The 27,730-nt window shown below is 39.8% G+C and overlaps 1 protein-coding gene across 2 annotated transcripts; it reads right to left on the bottom strand.

The window, feature by feature from the left end:
• Window positions 1-4,495: 4,495 nt before the first annotated feature.
• On the bottom strand, window positions 4,496-13,183 carry LOC133742402 (auxin response factor 1). Of its 2 annotated transcripts, none has more exons than XM_062170055.1 (15): window positions 12,979-13,183; window positions 12,417-12,473; window positions 11,382-11,494; window positions 10,550-10,645; window positions 10,374-10,430; window positions 10,097-10,249; window positions 9,852-9,936; window positions 8,545-8,635; window positions 8,290-8,454; window positions 7,731-7,850; window positions 7,577-7,652; window positions 6,410-6,575; window positions 5,820-6,316; window positions 5,367-5,557; window positions 4,496-5,091 (listed from the first exon to the last, which is right to left on the bottom strand). In XM_062170055.1, the coding sequence occupies exons 2-15, from the start codon at window positions 12,460-12,462 to the stop codon at window positions 4,920-4,922; spliced, it is 2,028 nt and encodes a 675-aa protein (XP_062026039.1). In that variant the 5' UTR covers window positions 12,463-12,473; window positions 12,979-13,183; the 3' UTR covers window positions 4,496-4,919. The 2 variants fall into 2 exon arrangements, with proteins under 2 accessions (XP_062026039.1, XP_062026040.1); XM_062170056.1 differs by having other exon boundaries at window positions 12,417-12,484.
• Between the last annotated feature and the right edge of the window lie 14,547 nt (window positions 13,184-27,730).

Consider the following 27,730-nt stretch of genomic DNA (forward strand, 5'->3'; position numbering starts at 1 on the left):
TCCCGACTTAGAGCAAGTTCACCCGTTGGGTCACCATGTCACCCACTATTCACTGCTTTTTAGTGTTAATTTCACCATCTGGGTCACGAGTATAGTGTATTTCGTGCCCTGGGTCACCCTGTACAGTGTTCTGGGTCACGGGCACGACCGTGACCCAGAGAATGAAAATATACACTAAAAAGCAGTGAATAGTAGGTGACCCGGTGACCCAACGGGTGAACTTGCTCTTACGAGTTTTCAGTTTTCCTTCACTACTTGACCAGCGGGGTGAAGCTGGTCTGATATATGACTTTCGTTTCGGTTTTTGAAAGGATTTTATACATTGTGGCATGCATTGGTTTTTAAGAAAGAATTAAACGGGATAGTATTAAAATCTTCTTTATTTTCCCTTCTATTTAAGATCATTATTTTTGTCCACTCTTCCAAATACTTTTCCTAGGCCTTTTGGTTTCAATTGCCCAAACTGCACATCAGTTGGTTCTGCTAAGTAAGAGTTGAGGCAAAACATCAGCCGCTGCTTTATTTTGATCTTAGGTTACCTATTTAGCCTACGTGTGGTTTGTTCTATTTTCCTCTTTAGACTGCTCTAAAAACATGTGGAATTATTGTCTTGATTTGGAAGTTGTATTTGTAATTGAGAAACTGTTGGATATTGGATATTCAGAAGAGTTGGATTGATATTGTATCTGTGATTGTTGTGGAGTTTGGTTGTTGTGATTGTGGGCAGCATGTAGGCTCCAAGAGTTGAGAATGATTGTTGATTTTTAGAAGTGTAAATTGAGTTTTTCAGAAAAAACTGGCAATTAGATTAAGCCAGATTGAGGCTGTTCCTTGTTAAGCTTTGACTGCATTGAGCAGAATCTTTATTTGCATTTGATGCTAGATTATAGATTAGCTATGGTAGTTAATTAGTTGAATATGATGCTTCAGTGGTAATATATTGATTTGTTGGTTGAAGTTTTGAAACAGGAAAGTTGTAGAGAAAGAGTGAATCCCAATATTTCTTGAGGCTGAAATGAGTTGCCTCTGATCTAGGGAACTCAGGTTTCAGTGACTTTCTGGTTTTTCTGCATTTGCTTCTGTTTGGTTCATTTCATGTGTTGGTTTCTCATCTTTTCTCTTTCCTCTGAATTACTGGGTTGGTGAAAAGATAACACAAAGAAGATTTTGGTTCTTATCGTATTCTGTTTCTGTGGGTGATAGAGAATAGTCCAGAGTTATAGAGATTGAGAGTGATACGGAGCGTTCTATTTATAGCATTTAGTTTCAGCATATTCTTTAATTTACCACTGAAGCATCAGATTCAACTTACCATTTCCATTTAATTAATATTTATAGGCATCTTAGTGCTTCTTATACGTGTCTCAGATAATAGGACATTGTTTTCTTATTGAAGAAAGAACTTGTTCTTTTTCATTCACCAGGCATGATACGGTATATATCAATAGGTGTTGCTACTAGAAATAGTTGTAAACTTTCATGTGTTTGTAGAGAAATGAAAATTAGAATTATTGATCTTAGCTTTCAAATTAGAAATATTGTGTTTGTTAACTGAGCTAACCAACAAGATCTTGAACTGGCTGGGCAATTACATAATTGAGAATTGGACCTTAAGACACCGATCTCACCAGTAGCTGAGAAAGGCAAATGATAAGTGAGGCACTGGATCATGTTAATTGTGGCCCTATATATAGCAGTTTTCTGCCAGAAATTTCAGTCGACTCTGGAGGCCTACAGTTCTCATATCGGAAGAGCATAAGCTTTTTCTTTTCGATCGGAAGGTGCTGAGAACTTTTAGGACAGTCATCATAACTGGAGGAAGAAAAAAGATGGAAAGACAGTGACGGAGGGCAATGAGAAGCTTAAGGTAAGCACACCAATTGTGATTTTATAGGTTCAACACTTTTTTTTAAATATATTATAACAAACTTGATTGTAGAGACATGATAGATGTCAGTACCTACAATTTGATGAGGTGGGGTAAGATTTACAGACACTAGATTGTGATACTCTGCTTAGAAAAACAGAGTGAAACTTAAAAGGAAGCTGGATTAGAAGTGCATTAGGTAGGAGGGATGATTGTTTGTTGAAGATTGATTATGTTAGGAAAAAGCTCAGGTTTCTAGTGGCTCGTGGAATCTGTAAGTTAACTTTCATAGGTTGAAAAGTAGCTAAAAGGAGTGTGTATATAAGGTTGTTCTTAGAGCAATTCTTGGTGGTCTTTCTTTACGTCTCCTTTTCTTTTTTCTTTCTTTCGTTTTTCTTTCCCATTTCCAATGATTGCTCTTCCTTTTTTGGCTTACATTAGGAGTTACTTTCTCAGAGATTCTTTTGTTCTCAAATTAAATTTACTGACTAAAAATTACATCCTTTCAGGTTTGAAATGTTAATGTGTCTCGCTGCTACTATGACCATGGAGAAGAAAATAGGAACTCAGGATGGATTTTTGGTGTAAGCGTGCTAGAGAAGAGGAGGAGGAGGAGGTGGTGGAGGATGAAGAAAGGATAGGGAAAATGAAAGCCTTTTTGGCTGCTATAACTGGATTTATAGCAGCAATAGTAGCTTGGTACCATTGTAAGTTACTCACAAGAAAGAGAGCCATTGCCTGATTGGGATGAACATAGACGATTCTATTTGAATCGATTAAGTGGATCTGAAGTTGAGTGTATGAAAAACTTAAGAGTTAGCATGTATGGATTTTCAAAACTTTGCCTAGTCTTATATGACAAAGGTGGATTACTAAGAACAAGGCATATATTTATTGAAGAATCTGTATTTTGCGAAATCAACGAAGAGGAGATTAGAACTGTTGAAGCCACTAACGAGGATAATGAGGAAAGAGAAAACCAAATTCTCTAAATTTAGAGCAATCTCTAAAATTTAAGGAAAAATTATGGAGATTTTAGAGATTGTTATAAAATAGGGAATCTATTGGAGTTGGAGAAGAAAAAGAGGCTAAAACTTTGACTTTTGCTTCCATACGATACAGAAATTATAGAGAAGTTGTTGGAGTTGCTCTAATCTCCTATGTTTTGTTAACTGAAATAGCTGTAAATTTCTGTCACGCCCTGACTCGAGCTAATCTTATAATCTCGAGTTAAGGTGTGAATCACATCTTAATTATAGAACCAAAATCTCTATAATCAAAATGTGACAAAAAAATAAAAAATAAAAATAAATAAATCGTGAACTAACAGCTAGATAACAAGATCTCGAAATTCCAGCGGAAGCATATATTACATAGTCCTTATCACATAGTACACTAGTACTCATTTTTTATTCCAAACAAACATAACGGAAACACAAGTTTCACAACCCATTTGACATTATATACATATCGGAACTTCTTGCTCTAGTATCTCGATTCCATACCTGCAAAATCTGTTAAGGGGTGAGCTCAACCAACGGCTTAGTAGGGACATAAAACTTCCTCATGGATAATTGACCAAAGATAATATCATCTATTTCAATTATAACATGCATATCAAACAAGGATGCAATCCAACTCCATTTATATACCCGTTAATTCATATACCAGAATACGCAAGCCTACACGTCCTATACCGTGTACTTTACAGTTTTGCAACTGTGACTTGAATATCTAAACATATAAATTAATCCCCTGACTCAATCAAATCCCCCAAACCCCTCTTGCTAGTCATCTTGTCTGAAACATTGATCTCCAAGCCCAAATCACCCAAATATATCGACAATTATACCGTCGATATTCTAAACCTAAATGTGCACTCAGATTCACCTTAAGAGGATTTCTCTTCACCTAGATTCGGCTTGAGTGGATTTCTCCTCACACAGATGCCTTTAGGAAATTCCTTCTCACCCAGATTCGGTATGAGGATTTCTCCTCAGCCAGATTCGCCTTGAGGGGATTTTGCCTCACCCAAATCCGCTTTGAAACTTGGAGACATTTTTTCCAAACAAGTTGCGCTGCCTCTCTATCAGGCCATTTCCCAACTTGAAACCGTTTTTAAAATTTTACACCCCACATAACCTCTATATTCCATAATATATGTTTCTTTGTGAATAACTGAGTAACTTTTTAATTCTGTTGTCATCTTATCGGAATATAAAATCTATATTCCTATATATCGGAATATATTTCTTCATTTTATCGGAATATATCATATACATCTTATATATCGAGGATATTTGACGATATCAGAAAAATTTCGTAGAAACGGTGGAAAATAAGATATTTTTCCTCTATGATAGGTCACTCCAAAAATACTTACATCAGGGAATAATATCGGAGATTTTGCAGATATTTCAATGTCCCAAGACCAAACCTGGTCCGAAGCCCAGCCCAAACCCGTACAGCAGGCACAAACAACAGCCGTGCAGTCAACACCATATCACCGCAGCCAGTAGACCCTGACCTACGAGTTATTTGTGCCTCGCGAGTTATTTTCTTATGTTCTGACCCTCTGACCCCAGCCATCAGTTGAATGAAGAAGCACTACATAGACTACTGCGTGCGTTTGTAAGAAAGAAAGCTATATATTTATGTACAAAAGCTAGATACACCATGTCTTGATAACAAACAAAAATACAATATCAAAGGATGAAGAGCATATACCCCTCATTTTCATACACAGCAGGAAAAACTTTGGTAGCTACAGGTGCCCATTCAAGCAACCACCATGAGATCCTCGTGGAGATACTAGACTATTTCACAAACAAAACACCAGTACGCTGTCGCAACCAGCGACTCCAAATTGCACTCCCTCCAGTTCAACATGTTGGAAAACTGTACCAGTTATTCGGCTCGACTACTTTGTCCATACACAGCATCATCCAAGCAGACATTCTCTGGAAAGTCGTGTTCTATTCTTTCAATTTCAATTTCTTCTGGTAATTTTTTCTTTCCATGCTCTTCATATAGCTAGATCCGTGCTGGCATATCAATATGCCGTCCCCACAACAGATGACCCGTCTTCTGCATTGATAGCTGCTTCATAATCTGGCTTGCCTTGTTTAGCCTCTCCACCTACTGGAAGTTTTATCTTGGGTGACAACCTCTTCACTTCCTCCACTGTATAGATGAAAATCTTCCTTACCATGCTGCAGAACTCACTACAAAACACAGATTTTATAGAATGACCACATTGCAACAGTTAGATTCATTTCAACAGCCATAGGGCAGAGAAAGTTGATATTTCTTTGTTCGGAAAATTTAGATTCAGTAATCTAATTACTTCTAGCTAGGAGGAATATAACAGATCTGATTAGACACCATCAAATCATTTGCTAACTTTAAAATCACCGTTAGCTCTAATTGAAGTACTTGAGAATTCATTTTCAGGTGTGAGACTGGAAAGAAGAATTAAGGGGTTGGTTGGATCACTTACTGCCATGGGTCATCCCCAACCATCATCATGTCATCCTCATCATCAGTGTAGACAACTTGCCATTTCTTGGTAGATCCACTCAGCTCGCCTTCAATATCAAACATATCTTCCAGTTTCTTAAGCAGGTCCTCATATCCCTCAAACCGTGCTAAATCTACAGCTCTTCCTACTGCAATTCCCTGCATATGAACCTAAAGAGGAAACAGAAAAACAAAGACCTAAGACATTGACCTAACCCAACACCACATTACTTCTGAGAAGGATAGAAGTCATAGAACAGGATAAACTACTGCTAATAGGATTTCATAAGATCAAAAAGAAAAGCGCAGAAGTTATACGCAAGCTCCCAAATACGGACGCAAATCGCCCATAGCTTACGGAACCAAAAACTGCCCCAAAGGCAGTAAAAAGACAGAAGCCTATATACTTGAGGGTAAAGGAGAGATGAACTACCTTTGTGCAACTCCGAATTTGCCTGCTTTGCGATTCCTGAGGTGATCTGAGGGATGATTTTTCAGCGTCACAACTTCCTGAAGGAAGATCAGATCGGTTGACATTTGATGGTTCTGAGTGTTGGTCAGATTCAGCATCAAATGAAGAAATTGGTTGAACATCCCCCAGCTTTCCAGACACTACCATGGGTGAAGTCTCTTCTACATTAGAGTTATCAAGCAACTGAATTCCAAACAGCCTACAGCCATTCCCAGTGCTTTGTCTCCTTTCCACCGAATCTCTCATAACAGGTGAAAAAGACTCCGTAACGGCTTCAACTCGATTGGACCAAAACATTGGGTTCGCAGAAACAGCAGCTAGAGAATTATTGCCCTTAAAACAAAGAGAACTGGCTTTTGAAGCAGAACTATACTTGGGTGATGGATAGAGGTCTCGACCACGCTGTGGGTCATTATATGAGAAAGCCGAAGGAGATTCTACTTGGGATTTCCACTCACCTAATACCCGAAGACCATACAGAATTAATTTTGAATCAAAAGTCTACATGAAGACAGATTGGAAATGACACATCATTAAGAAAACAATCATACCCAGTGCAGAAAGATCTGGGGATGAGGAAGGTAAAACAGGAGGTCGTGCCCGCTTGTTTCTCAGTGCAGGTTGGGAGTTTAGTGGAGTAGTTGCTACCAGGGGCTCCAATTCCCAAGGTGAGACTCTATCTGGCCGCAATATAGATGAGGGTTCATCCCATTGGACCTGGAAAACAAAAATATGTATAATATAAATCACCGCTTGATAGAAATGCAATTTCAAGAAATGGATAACTCAAACAGATAAAGTAAAACCAAGTGAAAACTACATGTTAAATGCTCATCAGAGTAAAAAGGAAATAAATAAAATAATTAAAAAATAAGAACTTGTTCCACATTTGATTACGGACGGACACAGGTGCTAAAGAAATGGTCAAGGAAAACATAAGTCACACTCTTCATACCTAAACAATAAGCACCACATGCAATACTAAAGGAGCAACTAACGTCTTGCTCCCCCTGCTTAGCCAAAAAAAGAAAAATAAGGATAGTGGTCACAAAGTGATAGTATAATCAGTAGTGACCAATATCAGAATTCTTAGGTTCTTTGGCTGGAGAGGAACAGAAGAATATATGCAGGTATAAGTGGGGGAGTAGAGGTCCTGTTATGGGACAGTATAGTTTTTGGCATCTCTCTGAGAGGTTTCCCCAGAGAGATTGGTGTTTTCATGCAATGAGATGTACTTTTAAGTATTTGTTTATCAAACTTTGAATTATTTAGACTTCAGAAACAGGTTATACATCTTCTACTTTGCGACTTGCTAATAAAACTTAACAGACAAATAGAAAAAATTTCAAACATAAATCTGAATTGACTTGAGAGGGAATCTATTTGAACTTAGATAACCTAGGTTTGCTAGTTACATCTCTTCATAATTCATACATGGTCCACATGTACTCAAAGCTAAAACGTTACAGAAACTACTATAACAGGCCCAGCACCCTCTCTCTCACAAACACACACCAAAAGAAAAATTATATAAACTGTGTTATGTTATTCCTCTTCCATTTAAAAAGGAATATAATTCTAATTTCCACTCAATTTTATAACTACATTATAATCTGGTATTTACTTGTAATTCCCCATCACAAATTTATCACCATAGAAAATATGTTATTGGAACTGGTCAACACCAATTAGGATCATCACTAGAAACTATATAGAACCTTTAGAGATCGCCACTCAGAATTTGCCCATCCAGGTGATGCATTATCCCCAACACCAACAATCGTGCCACTGAACCTGCAGTTCAGTAAAATATTTTAGGTCAGAAAATGCTAGTGGATGATTTTAGAGAAGAACTATGCATCGAAAACAGACCTTCTTTCAGGAACTTCCTCACCCTCAAATCTCATCTTAAACCTCATCCCAACAGAGAGTTTGTGACTGCGAGCTTCAAGGTACTTGTTGACACTAACAAGGAACTCAGATCGACTTGTTCTGCACAATTGGAGCCAAAAAGAAGATTTTACTTTATGACGTATATATGAGAAATACAAAGAGAAAAGAAACAAACAAACACCGAGAAATAGAAAGCAGTGTGCAATCAATGGGGCTTGAAATTTTAAAATGCCACAACCCTATTTAGAGATGTCTAATTCCTCTAACAAGACTAATAGACTCTAAAAGAACAACAGTTCATGTCAGCAGAAATAGTCAAATTCTGACAAACTAGACATATCAGTCAAAGAAACCACCAATACATATATACAAAATCTGTCATATGATATATAAAAATATATAAATACATATATATATAAATAATAAAAAAATTATTTAAAAAAATCAACAGTCTTGAAAGTAGGAACTATAGTCAGATTACAAGAACAGCGAAAACACATAAGAAATGAACAGCCTCCATGTGTAAAAGAGGCAAGACCTTGGCTTGTAGAAGACCGAAAATAGTGTCCCAGTTGCAATGGCATGAGATGCAGTAGCTAGGACTCCAAGATGCATACTGTGACTAGAAATGACAGAAGATGGCATATTGCTTGGTTGTCTCATCAGTCTCCTGACACCGACACGCAGTTCCCCAGTCTCACCTCTGCAACATAAATGTAATGCATAAACAAACTATGCAAATCTTAAAGTAATGAAAGAAAAACAATTCTTCTTCTTCATTTACCAGACTTGCCTTAGGAATATAAACGCATCACCAGCTACTAATTTTTTGGAACTAACAAATACACTCCACCCAGTTGTGAGTAAGTGGCGCCTAGGTTGCCCTGGATTGTTTTTGAAGAGATACAAAAGCTTAGTAACACTAACAAAGTGAAGAAAAATATATATATATATATATATATATATATCTGAATCCCATGCAAAATGGCATATATGGATATGATATTCATGCGAGATATGAAACAGAAAGGTCTTCAGGAATAAATGAGTACAATAAATAGATAAATAAGGCTGAACCAAGATGCTAATAATGACAAGTCAGTTCAAGAATGCAACATCCCAACCAAAAAACAGAAAGTCTAGCACATAAAAGTCACTAGGACATCCATAGGTATTTATTTCCCATGGCAAGTAACTTTTTGAGGACTAACTTGACATGGTAATGGAAGGAACTGCATGCGATGTGATGGAGGACAGAAAAGAATTAACACAAAGAAGAGAAGCGTTATCCAGAATTTGGCATCACACCAGAGGAAGAGACTACATACGATGTGATAATGGAAGAAACTACGTACGACGTGATGATGTAGGACAATAAACACAAATAAGCACAAAGAAGAGGTGTGATCCAGACTTTGGCATCACACCAGAGGTTTCTAGGAATCGCTCGAAGAGAGAGATTAAAAGATTGTGCCTTGGACTCACTCCCAGTCAACTTATTCTTAACACATTAGTGAAAAATCTAAAAAACTTTTGACTGATCTCTTTAAAAACAAACTTCCATAAAAGAGAACAAAAAAGACCCATCGACGGGACAAGAAGTCCCCTGTAAAAAACTAGGCAACTCTAAATGTATGAGCTACCTAAAACAAAAGCAAACAGATAAACACCAAGACACTTGCATGAAATGAACACCGCCTAACTCAGAAGATACTGATGACCAAAAGGAGGGGCCAAAAAGGGACTTTATGGCAGTGACTGTCCTCTGGCTTTCAAAGCTTACATAATCACCATTCTGTAGGGACTATTGGCATATGAATCATTGAAAGACTTAATCTATAGACTTCGGATGTCAAACACGACTCATGCTACCTAGGTTTTGATCACCGCAAAATCCCATCAGACCATAGGAAATTGCACAAATGAAATGCCTACTCAGCACCAGTCACAGGGTCAACCCCTGTGGTGTTAATTTAGATTTAAAAAAAAAAAAAAAACACTTAAATCGTTTGTAACATAAATATAATGCAAGCATAGCCACATTCCCCGTTAACCAGAATGTTCATAACCATTCAAAACAAAAATTAAAAAGCAATCAACCTCGAAATATATGCCGAAAATGCCATTCATTTCCGTGCAGATCAGTTGCAACTAGTTCTTGCCAAGGAGGCTGCTGAGACATATCCTAACAAACAAACAAAAACTTAAATTTAGGCTACGCACAGATAAATGAGCAACCTAATCGTAGAAAACGAAAACACACACACACGACACAAAGTATGTAACCGAGGTAGAACTTTAATTTAACAAAAGGTTAATAAATGAAAAGGATCAATGATGCTAACCAGTGGTGGCAGACAATCATCAGCATGCCTCCGAAGGACAGAGAATCCCCCATGTGTACTTGTGTCAGAAGCAGTAAGTGTCTTGCAAAATGAATGGACTGTACAGCGTGGAATTTCTGGGAGAGGAGGATCTGGGCTTGTTACCTCGCTTTGCTGATTCATTAAGGTTGAAATCAATTACGACTAGATACAAGATGCAACTACAAAGGACATACTATCACCAAAAATGACTAATACAGTTACAGGTTACGATTATTTGGAGGGACAGATAACTCACATCAGTTTCTGGTAGCAGAGTAACTTGCGCATAAACTTCGTCGGTTTCTGGTTCAGCCTACACTCAGGTTTAAGAACTAATCATATAACTAGCAGGATGAAAATGGGCTAAGTACTGACCCACACCAAGCAAAAGGATCGACAATGGCAAATAAAAATAAGCATGATGTCACCCACCCGAAGCTGAACATTAACAACTTTACATAAAATTTTGGATGGCAGATTGAATGAAGGCATTTGCTGCTCCGACATCTGATGCATTGATGCCTCCAGCTGTAAAAAAGATACTCCCATGTAAACAGATTGAGGTAGAAAAAGTAAAATGACGGAGGAAATGGAGAATTAGACAATTCTGGTTGACTTTATGATGATAGATAATTGTCAGATACGGGGAAACTTACAGACGAATAACTTAAGATACTCAGAGAAAGATACTGACAGATTTAAAACCCTAAACCCTATTATTATTACTTAAGAAAAAAAGTTGGTTAAATATAACTCTAGGAAACAAAACAGAAAAATCAAGATTCACCTTACAAATTGATATCATGGTGGTATAAACTAAGCCGATTTGAGCTCAACTTCAGGTCACAACTTATAAGAAAAATGTGAATACAGGTAACTAACAAGTCACTCGCATATAATTCTGATTCATTTTTACAAGTTACACTTTATGTAAAATTACTAAAACAGAAAGAAATTTGGATATCGAGAACAAGTAAAATTATATAAAAGAAATCTAGAGATGCATTGTTTCTTTTTTTTTAAAGAAAGAAGACAAACTATTAACTCGCTATATTTATCTCCATAGCATGGGTTTTTCATTTTAACAGCTACATATACATCATTCAGGAACACATGCTATTCATAATTCGTCACTGAGAGTATTAAGAAAAGACATTTCAAAGGAGGAAGTTCCACAAACCAAACACACTGCACCAATAAACCAAAGTACTAAGGATGAAAATCGCATGTGCAACCATGAGATAAACTTAGAACTCCAACTTACCTGTTCCATGTGTCCCTGGGGAAAGTAATAAACTCGCTCCCCTTCACGTGGCAGGGTGACAAGGGGTCCAGCACAAGCATGCCATAGCTCCTTAAACAAAGCATCACTTGTCCCTAAAAAATAGTTGACAAAGTTAAGCCTTGACACCCCAATAGTCAGGCAAAGACATTTCCAGCCTGTTAGAGACCCCTTGCTATAAACATACTATTTCTATTGAATACAGCACATCAGAAAGCATCCCATAAACTTTTTTTTTTTTTTACTTAAAACTATTGTCACATAAGGTTTATATATGATTTAAATGGGTTGAGTTCATCACACCGTCCTAAATTGAACTATAGAAATGCCCCCCAGATGTAACCAATTACATAGATCCACCAGTTAAAGGCAGCATACGACCTGACATTCACACTAAAGGGGAACCATTCCCTTACTTGGTCATGAATGTGATAAACCTTTATGTTGGGAAAAAAAAAACGGGAGAAGAAGAAGAAGAAAGAAGAAACAGGAGGAGGAGAGTTTAAAAATACTACAAAAAGCAAAAGGAAAACTTCAAAAGTGAGGGAATTCTTAGCGTAATAGGGTCTAAAAAAACTCATTTTAGAACCATTTGTATTAAGGTTCAGCCTTCTATAAGCAAACTCCACATACTCCTTCTCATTCAGTGCCCATCAGTATGATTTTTTAAGTCCAATAATGAACCTATAACTCGGCAAATTAAGAACAGATGTATTGTAAAACATGATTGTCATTAAGAGTATCAATAAAATCATTACTTCAAAATCCCAACAAAAGCAATGTCTCAACAAAATTTGTTTCCACATTAAAACAAAAAGAAAGTCGAAGTGCTGATCCTTCAGGTTGATTTACGTAGATAAAGTATTCAATAATTTCTCTTTCTGTTTGGTAAACAAGACTGTATAAACCAAAAGAGAACAACTTGATCAATATTCCACCTTCTATTTCTACATAGTGTATTAATAGCAAGCAGAACATAATTAACAGTAATGATTATTGTCAAATGGGAACTCAAACCTGGACGGGAAACTCCTGAGGGATGATTTGAGGCCGAGAGCGCCATAGCAAGACTAACTGCGGAAACCCTGGTGTTACACGGCTATTTATATAAAAACAAAGGCAAGGAAGTAGAAGAAACCACCCATAATGAATGCAAAATCAGCTCAAGGAGCCAGCTTTGAGGGTTAAATACAAAGTTGGAGCTCAAATTATGAACCATAAAGCCTTGAAATTTAAACTTTTCGGTCCACCTTCGTTTTCGTAATATGGGCAATCTTTTCAGTAAAAGTAAATTGGGACCAAAATCAATAAAATCTTCCATCCAAGGCGATCTAAAACACTGTTGCTAACTTTGAATTCCAAAACACAAGTTTCTCTCTTGTTTACTACTAATTCATTATGACCAAAAGAACCAGAAAAAAGCAAAAAATTGAAGCATTCCATTTCAGACCAAGCAAATCAAACTCTGGATCTCTTACACAGAAGGGAGCAGACCAAAACCCCAAATTTAATTTTAACCAAACAAAGATGAGAGTTGAAATGTAAAAAAGAAAAGGTTTTACTGAGCAGTAAGTAATACCTGACGGCGGCGAGAGATGAGTCAGTGGAACTGGAACTGGAACTGGATAGGGTTATTAGGGTTTGTGAGAAGATCGAAGAGCTGGGATTCGGATCGGAAGATGGATGAAGAGAATGAGAAGATGGATGATAAGGTCGTGTTTGGTTGAAGCCGACACCACCCCCTTGTCTGCTGCTTCTATTTTCTTTTTCTTTTTCTTCTTCTTCTTTTCTCTTCCATTTAAATATTATCACAGCAATTAATTCTGGTTAGTATTACTTTCTAGAAGAAAAAAAATTAAATAAAGCTTTTTTTTTTTGGAGAATAAAAGCTTGAGTTGGCTTTAAACAGACACGAACAGGCGGAGAGAGAGTGAAAAGTTTGGTGTGGAGTGTTGGTTGGGTGGGCGCGTGGTGCGCACTCTCTCTTGTTGATAAAAAAAATAATTAAAGTGTTTTTTGTGTGTGTGAGGGTGGAGCGGAGCCAACAGCGATGCTATTCGTACCCTGAAATCCCTACAGCTTGTGTCTCCTTCCCGTCGCTTTCAATTCCAACCTTTTTTATTTATTACCTATGCCTTTTTATTTATTACCTATTATTCATGCCTCTCCCTCTTCCTAGAAGGTACTCATTGACTATTATTATTATTATTATTATTCAACTGTTAAATATTGTCAAAATTAGTCATAAATATCATTTTGACTAGTCTTAAATACACATCTCCAATGACTTAATACACACACCTCTTACTCAATACCCTACCTATTTAATTTTCTATCATAGCATTTTACTAAAAACACGGTCTGAAAATATCTAAACTACCCATAATTCTCATGAACCAACATCCATTATCAATCACTACTCAAACAAATCCAAGATCAAGGCAGCACCATAATCAATCGACCTCGTGTCCAAAACCACGGCAGTGCCATACACCGTGATGGACGACCTAAGGAAGCAACACATAATGCAAAATCAATTCTTTGATTTAGATGCATTTTAGGGATTTGGGTAAAAAGTTTATGAGTTTTGTTTATATAGTTTGTTGACTTCACTGATTGGAGATTGATTAGAGAGATAGGATCAAATAGGGATGGCAAAAATCCTCATCGGGTATTCGACCTTAACAAGGAGAAATTCGGGGGAAATCGGGTAACGGGGATGGGGATCCCCACTATTGGAATTCTGAAATCGGGTACGGGGCGGGGATGGTATTTTGATCTCCATCCCCATACCCACCCAATAAGAATTATCTGAAATATATATATATATATATATATATATATATATTATTTATAAATAAATATTTATGTAAACTTCATCTTTTTGTCAATATTTAAGTTCTGTTAATAAATATGTTCAAAAAAATGAAGATTCTTTTAATAAAACATCTTTATCAACATGTCAATTTTCTTTGATTGAAATAAGAAATTTATTTTATTTTGATGTTTGATTTTAACTTCATATTTTACAATCCATAATTATATGTATGAATTTTTATATAATAAATTAGTAATATTGTTAACGGGGATTGGGGCGGGTACAGGGACCTAATCCCCAATGGGGATGGGGATGGGGATGGGGATGGGGAATCCCCAGTATCTTATTACGGGGATGGGGGCGGGTAAGGGGATGGGGAATGAAGTCGGGTATGAGGATGGTAACTTAATCCCCTTACCCTACCCTCCCCATTGCCATCCCTAGGATCAAACCTTCTTCTTCTTCTTTTTTTCCCTTGATGAGTAAAAATAGGATTAGATAGAAGAACATAAATTATTTTCATGCTAGAGGTGAATGATAATGTATGAATTGATATAGAGATATGGAGAAGATACATCATATTGACTGAATGAGAGACCATGACACGCACCACACACACTTCTCTTCCAAACCCTACAGCTCTCTTAGTTTTTGTTCGTGTTAGCTTCCTCGCCGCTGGAGAGGTTAGGTGGTGGCCGCCATGGCCGAGCCCTTCTGTCACCCCACTAAAAGACTCTCCAGACCTCTGGACACCACCTGGCTCAAGATCTATGCACACCCACCTAGTTCCAACATCTCTACCTCAAGTTATCATCATCACTCCAAACCCAACTTGCTCAGAGCTACCGGAACCTACTCTTTTTCATCGAGATGACAACAGTAGGATCATCAAGCTGCTTTACGCTCCTCTCCTAACCTTTTTCAGCATATGGAATCAATCAGAAGATCACACTGAAGATTTGAGGCACTTTGAGAAAACCAACCAGAGTATTGCAGACCGGGTAAGTTATCAGGTTTGGTTCTCTCATTTCCAAGACTACTTTATTCATTTTAATTGCTTCCTTGTTTGGACTTTAATTTTCCGATACTTTGAATGTGATCCTACCCTAAGCCGTTTCATCTGCCTGATTACGGCTATTACTGATTGCCCTAGAACAATAATGATTTTGTCTAGGTTCGATCAAATCTTTTCCGTTTACCGATGGCACGCTTGTCTTTCCCTTGGAAATTGTCGTTTCCATAGGCCTTTCCCTGTTAGTCGCTTCATTTTTAGGACTAAAAATCGAAGATCCTCAAGAACTGAACCTGTTAGGTCTATAATTACCTAGTAATTATTCTCATACTCTTGTACTTTTGCTTAAACTTTGTGTTTATTTATATATATTTATTAGGACTAAATATTTGTTACTCCCTGTACTTTGCACCAGAAAACAGTTCACTCCCTCACCTTTTAAATTAAACAATTTAGTCCTTATTCTCTCTATTTCTCACACAACAGGTCTAAAACGATCCAAAGTGACTATTATACCCCTCACTTTCTTTTTTATATTATTTTTCTTTTCTTTTTTTAATTTTTCTCTTTTTATTTTTTCAATCCCTTTTTTATTTATTCTCTCTCTCTCTCTCTCTCTCTCTCTCTCTCTCTCTCTCTCTCTCTCTCTCTCTCTCTCTCTCTCTCTCTCTCTCTCTCTCTCTCTCTCTCGACAAGCTGCTCCTGAAGTTGGCTCCACCCTAACCTCTCCAACTCGACTGGTAACCCGGGATTGAAGATCAGGAAAAAAAAAAGGATCTACTCTGGAAGGTGCAACATCCGGCCGCCACCCAAAACACCACCACCACCAAATGAAAGATGGGTCAACAGTGACTCAAGCCCAGGCAGGATCGATGCATGGCATAGATCCCAGCCTCCACAAGCTCGCCTCAAATCTTCGACGCCTTTGCTCCAAGGTTTTCTTCGACTTCCGGTCACCGCCTCGCCGCGCTGCCACCATCACTCGACCTAGCAACAACAATGAAAACCAGAAACCAAGTACAATTTAAAAACTACCCAAGAGCTAGAACTAGCTAGAAACATAGAAAATTAAGTCTTTTTGTGAAACTGTGAAAGCAAAAGATTCAATTTTTATATAGAGGAAAGGAAGAAAGAAAGGAAATTTGAACCTGGCAAGTGATGGTGTTGTTGGTTCTGAGCTTGGCGTTGCCGTAGGGGACGAGATTCAGGTCAACGGCGGAGATGAGTCCGGTGTCGAAGAGCTTGATCAGATGTTTAACAATGAAATCAGAGCAATCAGGACAAAGGGTTTCGTAGTACAAATCCACAGAGACGGGCGACGCTAGGCGACGCCGCACGGGCCGCCACTGGCGCTAAACTCCCTTCGCTCCGCCATGAACTTCTATGGCATAATCCTTTCGTCTCGTGTTCTTGAATTCTGGACTTGGAGGAAACGATCAGATTTTGTTGGAAAGGGGAAGCTATGGTTGTGTTCTCTGTTGAGCTTCGATCTAAGGCCGAGAGAGAAAGCTGAGAGAGTTTTAGATTTCGTTTTCAGGAAGGGGGAGAGAGAGAGAGAGAGAGAGAGAGAGAATATAAAAAAGGGGAGAAAAATAAAAAAAACATAGAAAAAATAAAAGACGAAGTGAGGGGTATAATAGTCACTTTGGATCATTTTGGACCTGTTGTGTGAGAAATAGAGAGAATAATGACTAAATTGTTTAATTTAAAAGGTGAGGGACTGAACTGTTTTCTGGTGCAAAGTACAGGGAGTAACAAGTATTTAATCATATTTATTATGTTTTCCTTATCATGCTAGAAAATGATGGAGAAGCTTGAAAATGCCATAAAAACTCAACGTTAACACATTTTCCTACTCCGGCTAGGAGAAAGCGAGCTAGACAAGGAAGGAGGAGCGGAAGCCTGACCAAACGAACTCCAAATGAGTTGAAACCTTTCAGATCCATTTTGACAGGACCCGCCCCGAATTTCACCTTGAAATCCGAGGTGGCCCTGTGGGGCCCACCTTAGGGATAGCTCTACCAAAAATTCGGCAGAGTCACCCCTAAAATGGACTACCCAAAAACCTGTAAAACACACAAAAACACTTCAAGCAAACCAATCTTATACTCCTGGAGCCACCCTGCTCCCAATTACCAACAACTCCACTTTCACAAAACACAAAACTCAACAATACTAATCTCAAAGGTTATCAGAGCAATACTACTATACACAGGGATGTAAAAAGAAGAGTAAAGGATCAAGGGATCCTACACTGCGGAAGTAGTGACAACTATGCCTCAAATGTCATGTACGCCCGACCTCCACTAATTCGCCTGCAAACTGGGCATTAGAAACCGAAAGGCCCAGGGGAAAGTAGACGAAAAACGTTAGCGTGAGTGGACAAAAATAATTAAACAATTTAAAAGAAAAAGGATTTCATACTTTCCCACATTTATTCTCTTTAAAAACCTATGCATGCAACAATTAGAAAACACATTTAGCTTTAAATCCAATAATTTCAAAACGATAAACCGACTAGCCTCGCTAGTCATAACATTCGAAAAATAGATCGTAAAACCGAAATCTCGTTTCTCAAAAAGATAAGACCAGCCCTGCTGGCTATAGTGAAAATCAGACTAGCCCCGCTAGTCAAGCAACGATAAGATATGGGGAAGAAGTATCACCATACGAAAGAAGGGAGCCTCCCAGGCTCGGGTCGGAGTGTCCCACACTCTGGAGCATCCCATGCTCTGCTCTTACTCACCCACGAACACATAGTAAGCAGGGAGGAGTACTAATAGGCTAGCTAGCAATAAATATGACGACCCAGGTATGGTGGGTTAAAATCATACGAAAATCGAAAATCAGTAAGGCTTCCCCATAAGTCCCGCGAATAAAACAAAAACACGGGTACGATTCCCAACCGTACCCAGAAATTCTCGATAAAAAGTCACATAAATCAACAGCGTGTCCCACACGCTAAAAGAATAATTAGATCATCATCAAGGCATTCCCAAAGCCAAAACCGAAGGTCGATAAATAAATATGAAAACTAACTCCATCGAAATCTCATTTCAAAAATCTCTTATAAAATCTCAAATCGACGAATAGAAACATAATATAAATAGTATAATTCCGGAAATCACCTCGGAAATAAATAATTCGTCAAATAGGATTATAAATCATAACCAACTTCGGAAACAAATCATTATCGAAAGAAATTATATGAGATAAAGTGCAATCAATCTCCGAAATTAAATCATATACTCGAAATGTAATATGATAATTAAATAGAGCAAACTTTAAGAAATAAATGCATGCATCATTATTTAAAAACAAAAGTCCACTCACAGTACTATTGGGTGACCACGCAAACGAGTTCCTTCATTTAGCCGTAGCTCGCGACATTGCCCTGTACACAATTATATTTCCGTAAACGGCAATCCGATAAAATAATTACGAACCTAAACGAAACCCGAAAATCCCTATCTCCATTACTTCTCAAATTCAACCCAAATCTCTTCCACAACACCAATTCCTCAATTTACATATTCCACAATGAAAACGAGGGAAATCCGACGGCCGGATTTCCCACAATTCAATCACAAAACTTCAAACTTCGGAAATTCACAAATAATTCCAAACTCCTCCAAAATTCACCAAACTTCACATACAAGCTCTATGATAATTATAGAATTTAACTAGCCAGAAATTGAAATTAAAAAGCTACCCTAGCCGCCCACAGTGGCGGCGCCGCCGCCACTGCCACCAACTCCAATGGACACCAAAATTTGATAGCAGCACCTACTCAACACACTGATCATTTTTCTCAACTACAACACATCCCAATTTTACCTTTAAACAGTCGAAACCGGCCGGTGCAAAATTTCCAGAAACTCCAAGAACCCTAGGATCGGGTTTTGATCAATTCTCCCTCTCCGCTGCGACGTTTAGGGCCCTAAACCCTAAACCCTAGGATCGTGGCTCGAGGCTAGGGGGAAAATGATCCTTGACGAAAACCCCACCTTCGATGCCGGTTTGGTGGCCGGAGGCGGCCGGAATCGCCGGAAATTGACAAAACTCCCAAACTGCTACAGTGAACTTCACGGCTCAATTCCAAGCTCCACCGGTCGAGTCACCGCAAAACACCACCACAGGTGTGACAAGGATGAAGAGGCGAGCTTGCCGGTGCCCGGATTCCATCGTGGGGTGGCCGAAGGAGGAAGAAATCGGAGGAAGAAGAAATCGAGCCGCAGAAGAGAAAGGATCGGGGGAGAGGAGAGAGAAAAGCTGGGTAAGTTTTCCAAAAATGGAAACTTACCACAGTAACTTGGCTATTTATAGAAACTTACCACATGAACAGTAACTTTAGTATTTCGCTTATAACTTTCACATACGAACTCCGATTTTTATGTACCACATATGCACGCGCTCGGTTTAACGTCCTCTACAACTTTCATGAAGAACATATTCTCAAATTTTGACCCGAACAAAAAGTCAACTTTTAGGGCCACTAAAAGTATCGAAACAGAGTAAAAAGTGAAAGTAATTGTCGTTTACCATCCAAATGACTAGTAAACCGATAAATTTAGGTTCGGGACGCAACACATTTGATCGGACCAATATTTCCTATGTTTTTAGTGTCATTTCTCTACATTTTACTTAGTTATTCTCTTAACAATATCATTTCTAACTTTGTTGTGATTAGGTACAATTGAGCTCCAAACGCATGAAATAAGCTAAGAAGAGCTGGAAATGAAAGAAATGAAGGCAAGGAGGAAATGAGGGGCAGAAATGGAAAAGAAATGGAGAACTGAAGCTTTCCTAATCCTACCAGGAAAAGGAATCCCAGTTGAAGTAGGAATCCTAATGCAACTAGGAGTGAGCTAAAAAAAATGGTGTTCGGAAATGAGAAATGACAGGGTCCTAGTTAGACTAGGAAACCTGATGACACTAGGAGTCCTGGTGGCGCTAGGAGATGCTGTGGCTTCAAGATGACTCAAGATAGTTCAAGAATATTCTAGAATGCACAAGAAATTTCGGCAATTGAGGAATGGGCTTTGAAATTGTCCAATTGAGAAGTCTGGCCTAAAGATTGAAGCATGTGACTTGTACATGAGTTTCTAAACCCTTCTTGATGTCTTAGAGGAATCCTAAATCAATTATTATTGATTTTTGCCGAAAATAAATAGAAGATTCATGAAGATTTCGGCAAGAGCATATTTGGAGAGTTTGGGAAGAAATCTACTTCGTATGCAATCAAGGGACGAAAATAAAAGAAAATAAAAATCATTGGAGGTATCCTGGTTGTGTTCTACATGCATGGTGGCCGAAATATAGTCTAAATACATGGAGAATTCGGCCAAGACTAAGATGACTTGTTCTCTAATTCAAATGGAATTTTCTCATTGGTCGAATGATGCCACAAGAGGAGAATTCCTAGGAAACTCTATCCTAGGCCGTGCACTATATAAAGGAGGGTTATTTGCCGTGAAAAATCATCATCAAACCCTAAATCAAATACGCAATCCTCCCCTTTTCTCTCTCAAAATTTCATCATCCTCTCTCCAAGTCAATAAGCCGTGACCAAGCTCCATCAACATCTCTTTGCCGTGGTCCTCATCTTGCCTCCACCACCTTTGAAGCTTTCTTGCATTCTTGAGATCTTCAAAAGTATGTTCTTTTCTAGTTTAATTTCGGTTTTCTTCTCTTATAATTCAAAATAGATTTTTGTTTTGTTATTTTGGATATTTCGAATTCTTGTTAGATTAAAGTTTGGATGTTAAAGATTGATTTCCAATAACCATGAAGCATGTTTTGTTTTAGGTTTTTCAGATTATAATTTTCGATTTCATATATCATGTCATGATTGTTTGTTGATTTTGTGCTTCAATCCCACCCTTTATGTGATTATGTTCTTTGGTATGCAACTTAGAATTATAAGCATGAAATTGCATCCAAATTAAGATATGCTAGCGTTCTAGGTCTAAATTGCTCAAGTGGAAAACCTATAATTCCTTAGTTAAATCAACAATGAGCTTCGCATGATAAGATTAGCGTTCTAACTTGTTGTCTTTGCTTAAATCAATCAAACTTCCAGATGTTCTTAATGCATTAATTGTGTTTTGTTGGGGAATTGATCACTCACTAGCTTTGCATGATTAATAGGGTTAATTATGGTGCGTTCATCTAGTTAATCTAATTAAGGGAAGTAATAAAGACTTTGTATGCGTTCATCTCTATTCTTGATTGATTTCTTTCTATGACATGTTTGATTCAAAAATTATGTTTGATAATCTGCTTAATGTGTTAATGATTGTTAATTATATCTCTACTTCTTCTATCTATCTACTTCTACTTTGATTCAGATTTGTTTGATCACTTATATTATATAATTAGATTAGAATACAAACTTTTGAAATCCCCTATCTTGTAATTTTGTAGATATATACTTTGTTTTATTTTTCTTTTATACTTTGTGAATAATACTAATTTGTTTAACGTTTTTGACAGAAAGTATATCCCAATCCCCGGCTTAAAACGATACCCTACTTACTCATACTACAATTAGATGCAGGGTTTAAATTGACACTCACTTTGAGCATATCACCATTATAGACATCCTAAGGATCATTTCATATGAAAAATTCAAGAGCTAGTTCGGAGTAGAAGGCCTTCAAAAGATAGGTCCAATTTTCTGACTAAAAGACGAAAACTGCAAACCCTGTATTGATTCCGGCAGAATTTCCTGCCAAACCATGATGAACTAAGCTCTGAAATTTTACCAAGATGATCTACACTCATGGAGGAACATTTGTTATGAAGAAGTCAAAGGCCAATTCCGAAGTCTTGGTGGAGATCTAATAGGAAGAAAGTGCGCAAACGGACAAAAAAGAAGTCAATGCATGGAGATCAACGCCGGATTCCGACCATTTCCGGCCAAGTTGGCCGCCCAAGAATATGTGTGGAGGACAAGGAAGAACTGACTAGGGTTAGAGACTTTAGGTCTAGGTTATTTTGATTGAAATTTAAAATTTGAAAGATGACAATTGGTCTCATTCCTACATCTTACACATTTATCTTCCATTTATTGCCTTGTTCCCTTGCACAATGACACTTCTACCCTTACTCTAACTCCTCCATCAAAATATCTATGGGCTTTCTAAGTCATTTCTATGTGGAGTCAAAGACTAGATCTTACACATTTATCTTCCATTTATTGCCTTGTTCCCTTGCACAATGACACTTCTACCCTTACTCTAACTCCTCCATCAAAATATCTATGGGCTTTCTAAGTCATTTCTATGGCTGCGTTTGGGGGGGCTTTTTTGCTCCCCCGCTTATAAGCAGAAGAGGTAGAACCGTTTGGTAACTCGATCAGCTTATCCTCAGCTTTTGGAATTTTCCAAAAGCTGCTGCGGCTTCTATCGAAAAGGAGAAGTAGGCTCCCCCTGCTTTTAGAAGCCAGAAGCTGCTTTGAGTACTGTGGCGCTGGTTACTGTATATTAATGAAGTTTTGCTAATATCGGTTTCTACCCTCCGTTGGTTGAAGCAATTACACTCGATTACCATGAAACCCTCTATTGATATCTAGATGCCGCATCAGTCTCTTGTTCTCCCTCTGATCACAGACTCCGCATCAATCTCTCTCCTTCTGACGCTGCCTCACCTGCCTCGCATCAATCTCTCTCCCTCTAACGCTGCCTCACTTGCCTCTCATCACGATTTCGGTATGAAATCGAAGCCTCAATCAAGCAAGGCTACTTGGCAATTTGCATATTCAGGTTAGTTGGGAGATCTGGAAGGAGGAGCATGTCAGTCTCTCTCCCTCTGCTTCGTTCTTATCTTTAATCAAATTGTTGTTATATTTGTTTTGATTTTCGTAGTTATGGGAATGATTATCAAAATGATTAAGTGAATTTGTATGAGCTGTGATGAACTTGATGCACTTTCAATTGGCTCGTTTGAGGTTAATTGAATACACAGAGGAAAATTTGAGAATGTTTATGGCTGAAGGAGTAGTATCATACTTGACGTGTTTTCACAAGAATGGATTTTGGTTGGTTTCTAGCTTTGAACTTTTATCAAAATGAAGGCCCTTGTTCGGGTCAATATTAACAAAAAAAAAAAATTGATAGTGTGGATGTGGGGTACTCAGAAAAATCAAATTTAGAGAGAAGTTCTGGAGATGATTCTATGGAAGAGGATGTGCTGGACAGTAAACAAATTGATTCAAAGTATAGTTCTGATTATGTGGGAGATAGGGTTGAGAAAACTGAAGAACCTATTGCATTGGAGGATTGTCATGTTGATGTTGTGGGAGCTGATAATTCCTCTGATAAAATGGATACAAGTGTTGATAACAAGAATCATCCAGCTCTTCCTGCTGAGAAAAGAAAGCTTAATGGTGAGTTACAACTGAATTTGTTGATTAGTTATATTTCAACCCATTTGTTACATTTAAAAGCTGTGGAAACACCTTTCAGCATTTCTTTAAATCTTTGATATATTTGCTATCAGATATCTGCATAAGTAATAAAATTGATTCACATAAAATGGAGATCTTTGTGATATTATTATTTGTTGAATTTTAATTTGGGAATATCTATTTTGGTAGGGCTGGGAATTCCAAACCGAGATCCCGAAACCGATCCCGTCCGATCCGAGCCGAAACCGATCGGGTCGGTATGATGAGTGGTTTCGCCGGAATCCCGATCCGAACCGTACCGAAACCTCTGCAAACGGATCGGCACCGGTATGGGTGAAAAGCATACCGTATTGACAGAACCGAGTCGAAACCAGATCATGACGGCGGTTCCCATGGTGGTTCTGTGTCGGATCGAGTTGCTGGGATTCGTGGTGAGCCATGGGTACGGGTTGACGGAGACGGCGAGGTGGTGGTGTCATGCGCGTGGAAGCCCGGGTGGAATAAGTTGGCGTCGCTTCGCCGCTCGAAAGCCCCAGCTTGCTCTTCATCTCCATCTGCGAACTGTTGAAACCGATTGGTGCCGAAACTGTACCGAATCGATCGGTTTCGGGATCAATCGGTTACCCTGCTAAAATTCCGGTATCGGTCTCGGTATAGGCTCATTCCCGAGCCGAGCCAAACCGATCCCACCCCTATATTTTGGTGATAGTTGATAAATTTTGTGAATTTGTTGGTATTATAATGATCAGATGGTAAATCAATGATAAATTGTACAGACTTCTGCTGTTGAAGCTGGAAAGGTTGAGAAATCCCTGTCGTCAGTGTCCCTGAATAGGGTTGCTGTGAAGAGGGTTAAACCGGATCAGGATGTGGAACATAATGGAAATGTGGTCAATAGGACTATTTCTGAAATAGCTGGTAGTCAGAGTCCATTCCGAACTCCACCTTCTTTATCATACTGTCATGATAAGGTAAATCTGCTTTCATAGTTTGAGTTAACCTACTGTACATACCTCCAATAATATGGAGTATTTACTACGTCACCAAGCATAAGTAACACCCACTTTGGGACATCCACAAGACATGGCAAGGCCCAACCGAGACATGCATCGTGTAGCCCTATGTTCAGGCTACGCGGCGGTATCCGGAAGTCGCAAATCCGCCCCCGGGAAGCCACCTTCCCGCCCTTGCCAAGATGCCTCCACAACATGGCTTTCTACATGTTAAATAGACTAGAAATATGTGGAAACTTGTCCCACATCGAAGAATAAGTAAAGGAGAAGCATTCCTTCACTTATAAAAGGAATGCCCCCTCCCACAACACTACACATGAATATTCATTACATCTCTTGTAATCTTGTTAGGCCGCAAGGCTCGACACACTAGTATAGCTTTCAAGTGGACGTAGTCTCCCGCTCATGCGGAGGCGAACCACTATACATCTCGTGTCAATCTCTCTCTCTCTCTCATTTAAGCTAACTAGAGATCCCCACGGATCCAAACGTTAACATTGGCGCCGTCTGTGGGAAGCCAACACAATGGCTTCGTCACCTACCATGAGCTAAGTCTGCTCAGCGGAGCTTGAAGAAATTCCTTCCTTCTTTGAGTTTATGTTTGAATTAATGTTTCTTGGCGGCAACTAGAGCAGAGTGTGCAGAAATTTGCACCTTGCAGGCTGGTCAACACGTGGTCAACGCCCAGCAGAGTTAGTCAACGCCCATGGAGTGGTCAAAACTTGCAAAAACACCCGGTCAAAGCTCGGTCAACGCCCATCAGGCTTGATCAAACTTTTGGTCAACGCCCAACTCGCAAAAGTCAACGCTGGCACCACCAAAAAAAAAAAAAAAAAAATTCTGGGCGGCCAAAATTTTCTCTGGGCACCCATGTCCAGTTTCAAAATTTGCATGCGCGCCAACAGCTTCTTCTCCGCTGCACCGCTTGACCTGCAGCTCCGCTGCCAAGGCTCCGCCAGTCAACCCCAGCGCCTGGCAACGTCAGGCACCACCTCAGCTCTCCGCTGCACCTAGCTCGCTGCGAGGAAGCGCTCCTCCGCTGGGCCGCTGGCAGAACCGCTCCGCCGGACTTCGAATTTGGTCCGCTACAGACACAGCTCCGCCCCGCTACGACGAACCTCCGCTGAGCTTCACGTCCGGGCAAGCTCCAGGCCTCCAGCGGGCTTCCACCCCCGCGCTGCACTTCTTTTCCTCCGGACTGCACACCGCCAGACCGTCCACCGCTGGCCACAGTTCTTCTCCAGCCGACTAGGGTACCGTCAACCTCCACCGCTGACCTCCGAGCACTACCGCTGAGCTGCCTCCGCTAGGCCCCATCGCTGGACAGCCTATCCCCACCGCCGACTCAAAACTGCCGCTGTGTATGGCAGCCAGCCATTGCCCAGATCCTCCGCTGACCCATTCCTCCGCCGGAAGCGTTCGCCACCAAGCTCCAGCTTCCGCCGAACTCCAGCTTCCGCCGGACACAAATACCATCTCCGCCGAACTCTTCCGGCATGTCTCCGCTAGCTCACTGTTGCGCTCTCCACCCACTGCAGGCTCCGCCACACTGTGCACCGCTAGCCTCCTCCGCCGAGCATATCTCTGCCGAGTTTACCGCTACTCCGAGCTTCACCAAAGCTCCACTCAGCCACAAACCAGCGGCGACTTCGGCCATTCCCGGCCGGCCTAGCTGCCATGGCTTCCGCCAGCTAGCTGCCATTAAACGGCGCCGCTAACTTCCTTTAAACGGCACAACAAGCTTCAGCTTCCGAGCTTCACCGCTCTCTGCACGCTTGAACGCCCAACCTCTGAGTTCTGGAAAGATAAGTTCTTTTCTCTATACGGTTTGTTTCTTCTATGTGCTCTTCGACTGGCTTCACGTCTACCGCTCAACACTAGTCAAATACACACTTGATTGTTTGACACATGCGCATTATATGATAGACACCGTACAGCTAGCTTAGCTGGCTGTGACGCACATGGGCCTCATTTAAAACTTATTTCACTAAGTTTCTACTGTCCAACTGCGTAGCTCACTAGCATGATTTCTGCAATCATCAGTTGGCTCCCCACATGCACGTCACTGCCATTTCCACTTATTATTATATCCTGCATATATTACTAGTACACATACACTGTGCTGCTTTACTTGTACAATTATATTGTACCTTTCTTCATATTGGGTCATTTCCCTTTCCAAATGATCAACTCAATCAAACCTGCATCTGCACATGCGCATGAAATTCTAGACTTTACATGTCAATTGATGCCATGCATATATACGACGCAACAATATCACTATGATCACTACTGTGACGTCCTACACATGTGTACATTACATATCTATGGCCCATGTTTAATCAATTTAATCATATGGAACGAATGCTAATCATTTACCTTCTGTTAAGGGGACGCCGTCACTTAGTACCGCATCAATTAACGCGGCTTCTACTAAGGCACTTCGCCGGCGCAATGGAGCGTCACGCTCGGCCGACTCCAATTCGCTCCAAATCGGCATAAGATAAGTAACTACATCTTATCTCTTACGCTCTTTCAATTAGAGCTATTGCCATGTCTATACATGTCTCCATGACCCTTAAGCATGCCTACGACATGTTCTTGGCCACTTTACTACTTGTACATGCTTGCTCTATGTGTTTGTCATTTTTTCATGCAAATACATACTGTACACATCCACGGTCTACGACCAAAACCGCCAAGCGGTCAGGCAACGCCTCATAATAGCCATTGATCCGGCAGCAAAGGGACTAGTTAACACAGCCTACGGCAGCCATTGATCCGGCAGTTAACCCCGACGCTTGGGTACCAAAGATTGGGATCGCTTCCCAACACCCTCTGCTCCGTGCAGCTCCCCCTCAACAAACATGGCTGGGGAGTCGGGGACTCTCTAGCGGGGCCTAGCAGGGGCCCACCCCTTGAGCTTCCGCTCACGAGCTTCCCGCTCATGCCTTCCCGGCACCCCTTGAGCTTCCGCTCACGAGCTTCCCGCTCATGCCTTCCCGGCACCCTTTGAGCTTCCGCTCACGAGCTTCCCGCTCATGCCTTCCCGGCACCCCCCGAGCTTCCCGCTCATGC

Source organism: Rosa rugosa, chromosome 4, assembly GCF_958449725.1.
Source record: "Rosa rugosa chromosome 4, drRosRugo1.1, whole genome shotgun sequence".
NCBI classification, from domain to species: domain Eukaryota; kingdom Viridiplantae; phylum Streptophyta; class Magnoliopsida; order Rosales; family Rosaceae; genus Rosa; species Rosa rugosa.

Excerpts from the sequence above, each read along its gene's own strand:
- LOC133742402 (XM_062170055.1), bottom strand. The coding sequence starts at position 12,462 with ATGGCGCTCTCGGCCTCAAATCATCCCTCAGGAGTTTCCCGTCCAG. Across the intron at positions 11,495-12,416 it reads CTCAGGAGTTTCCCGTCCAG|GGACAAGTGATGCTTTGTTT; the intron begins GTTTGAGTTCCC and ends ACTATTTTTTAG. Across the intron at positions 10,250-10,373 it reads CTCTGCTACCAGAAACTGAT|CAAAGCGAGGTAACAAGCCC; the intron begins GTGAGTTATCTG and ends TTAATGAATCAG.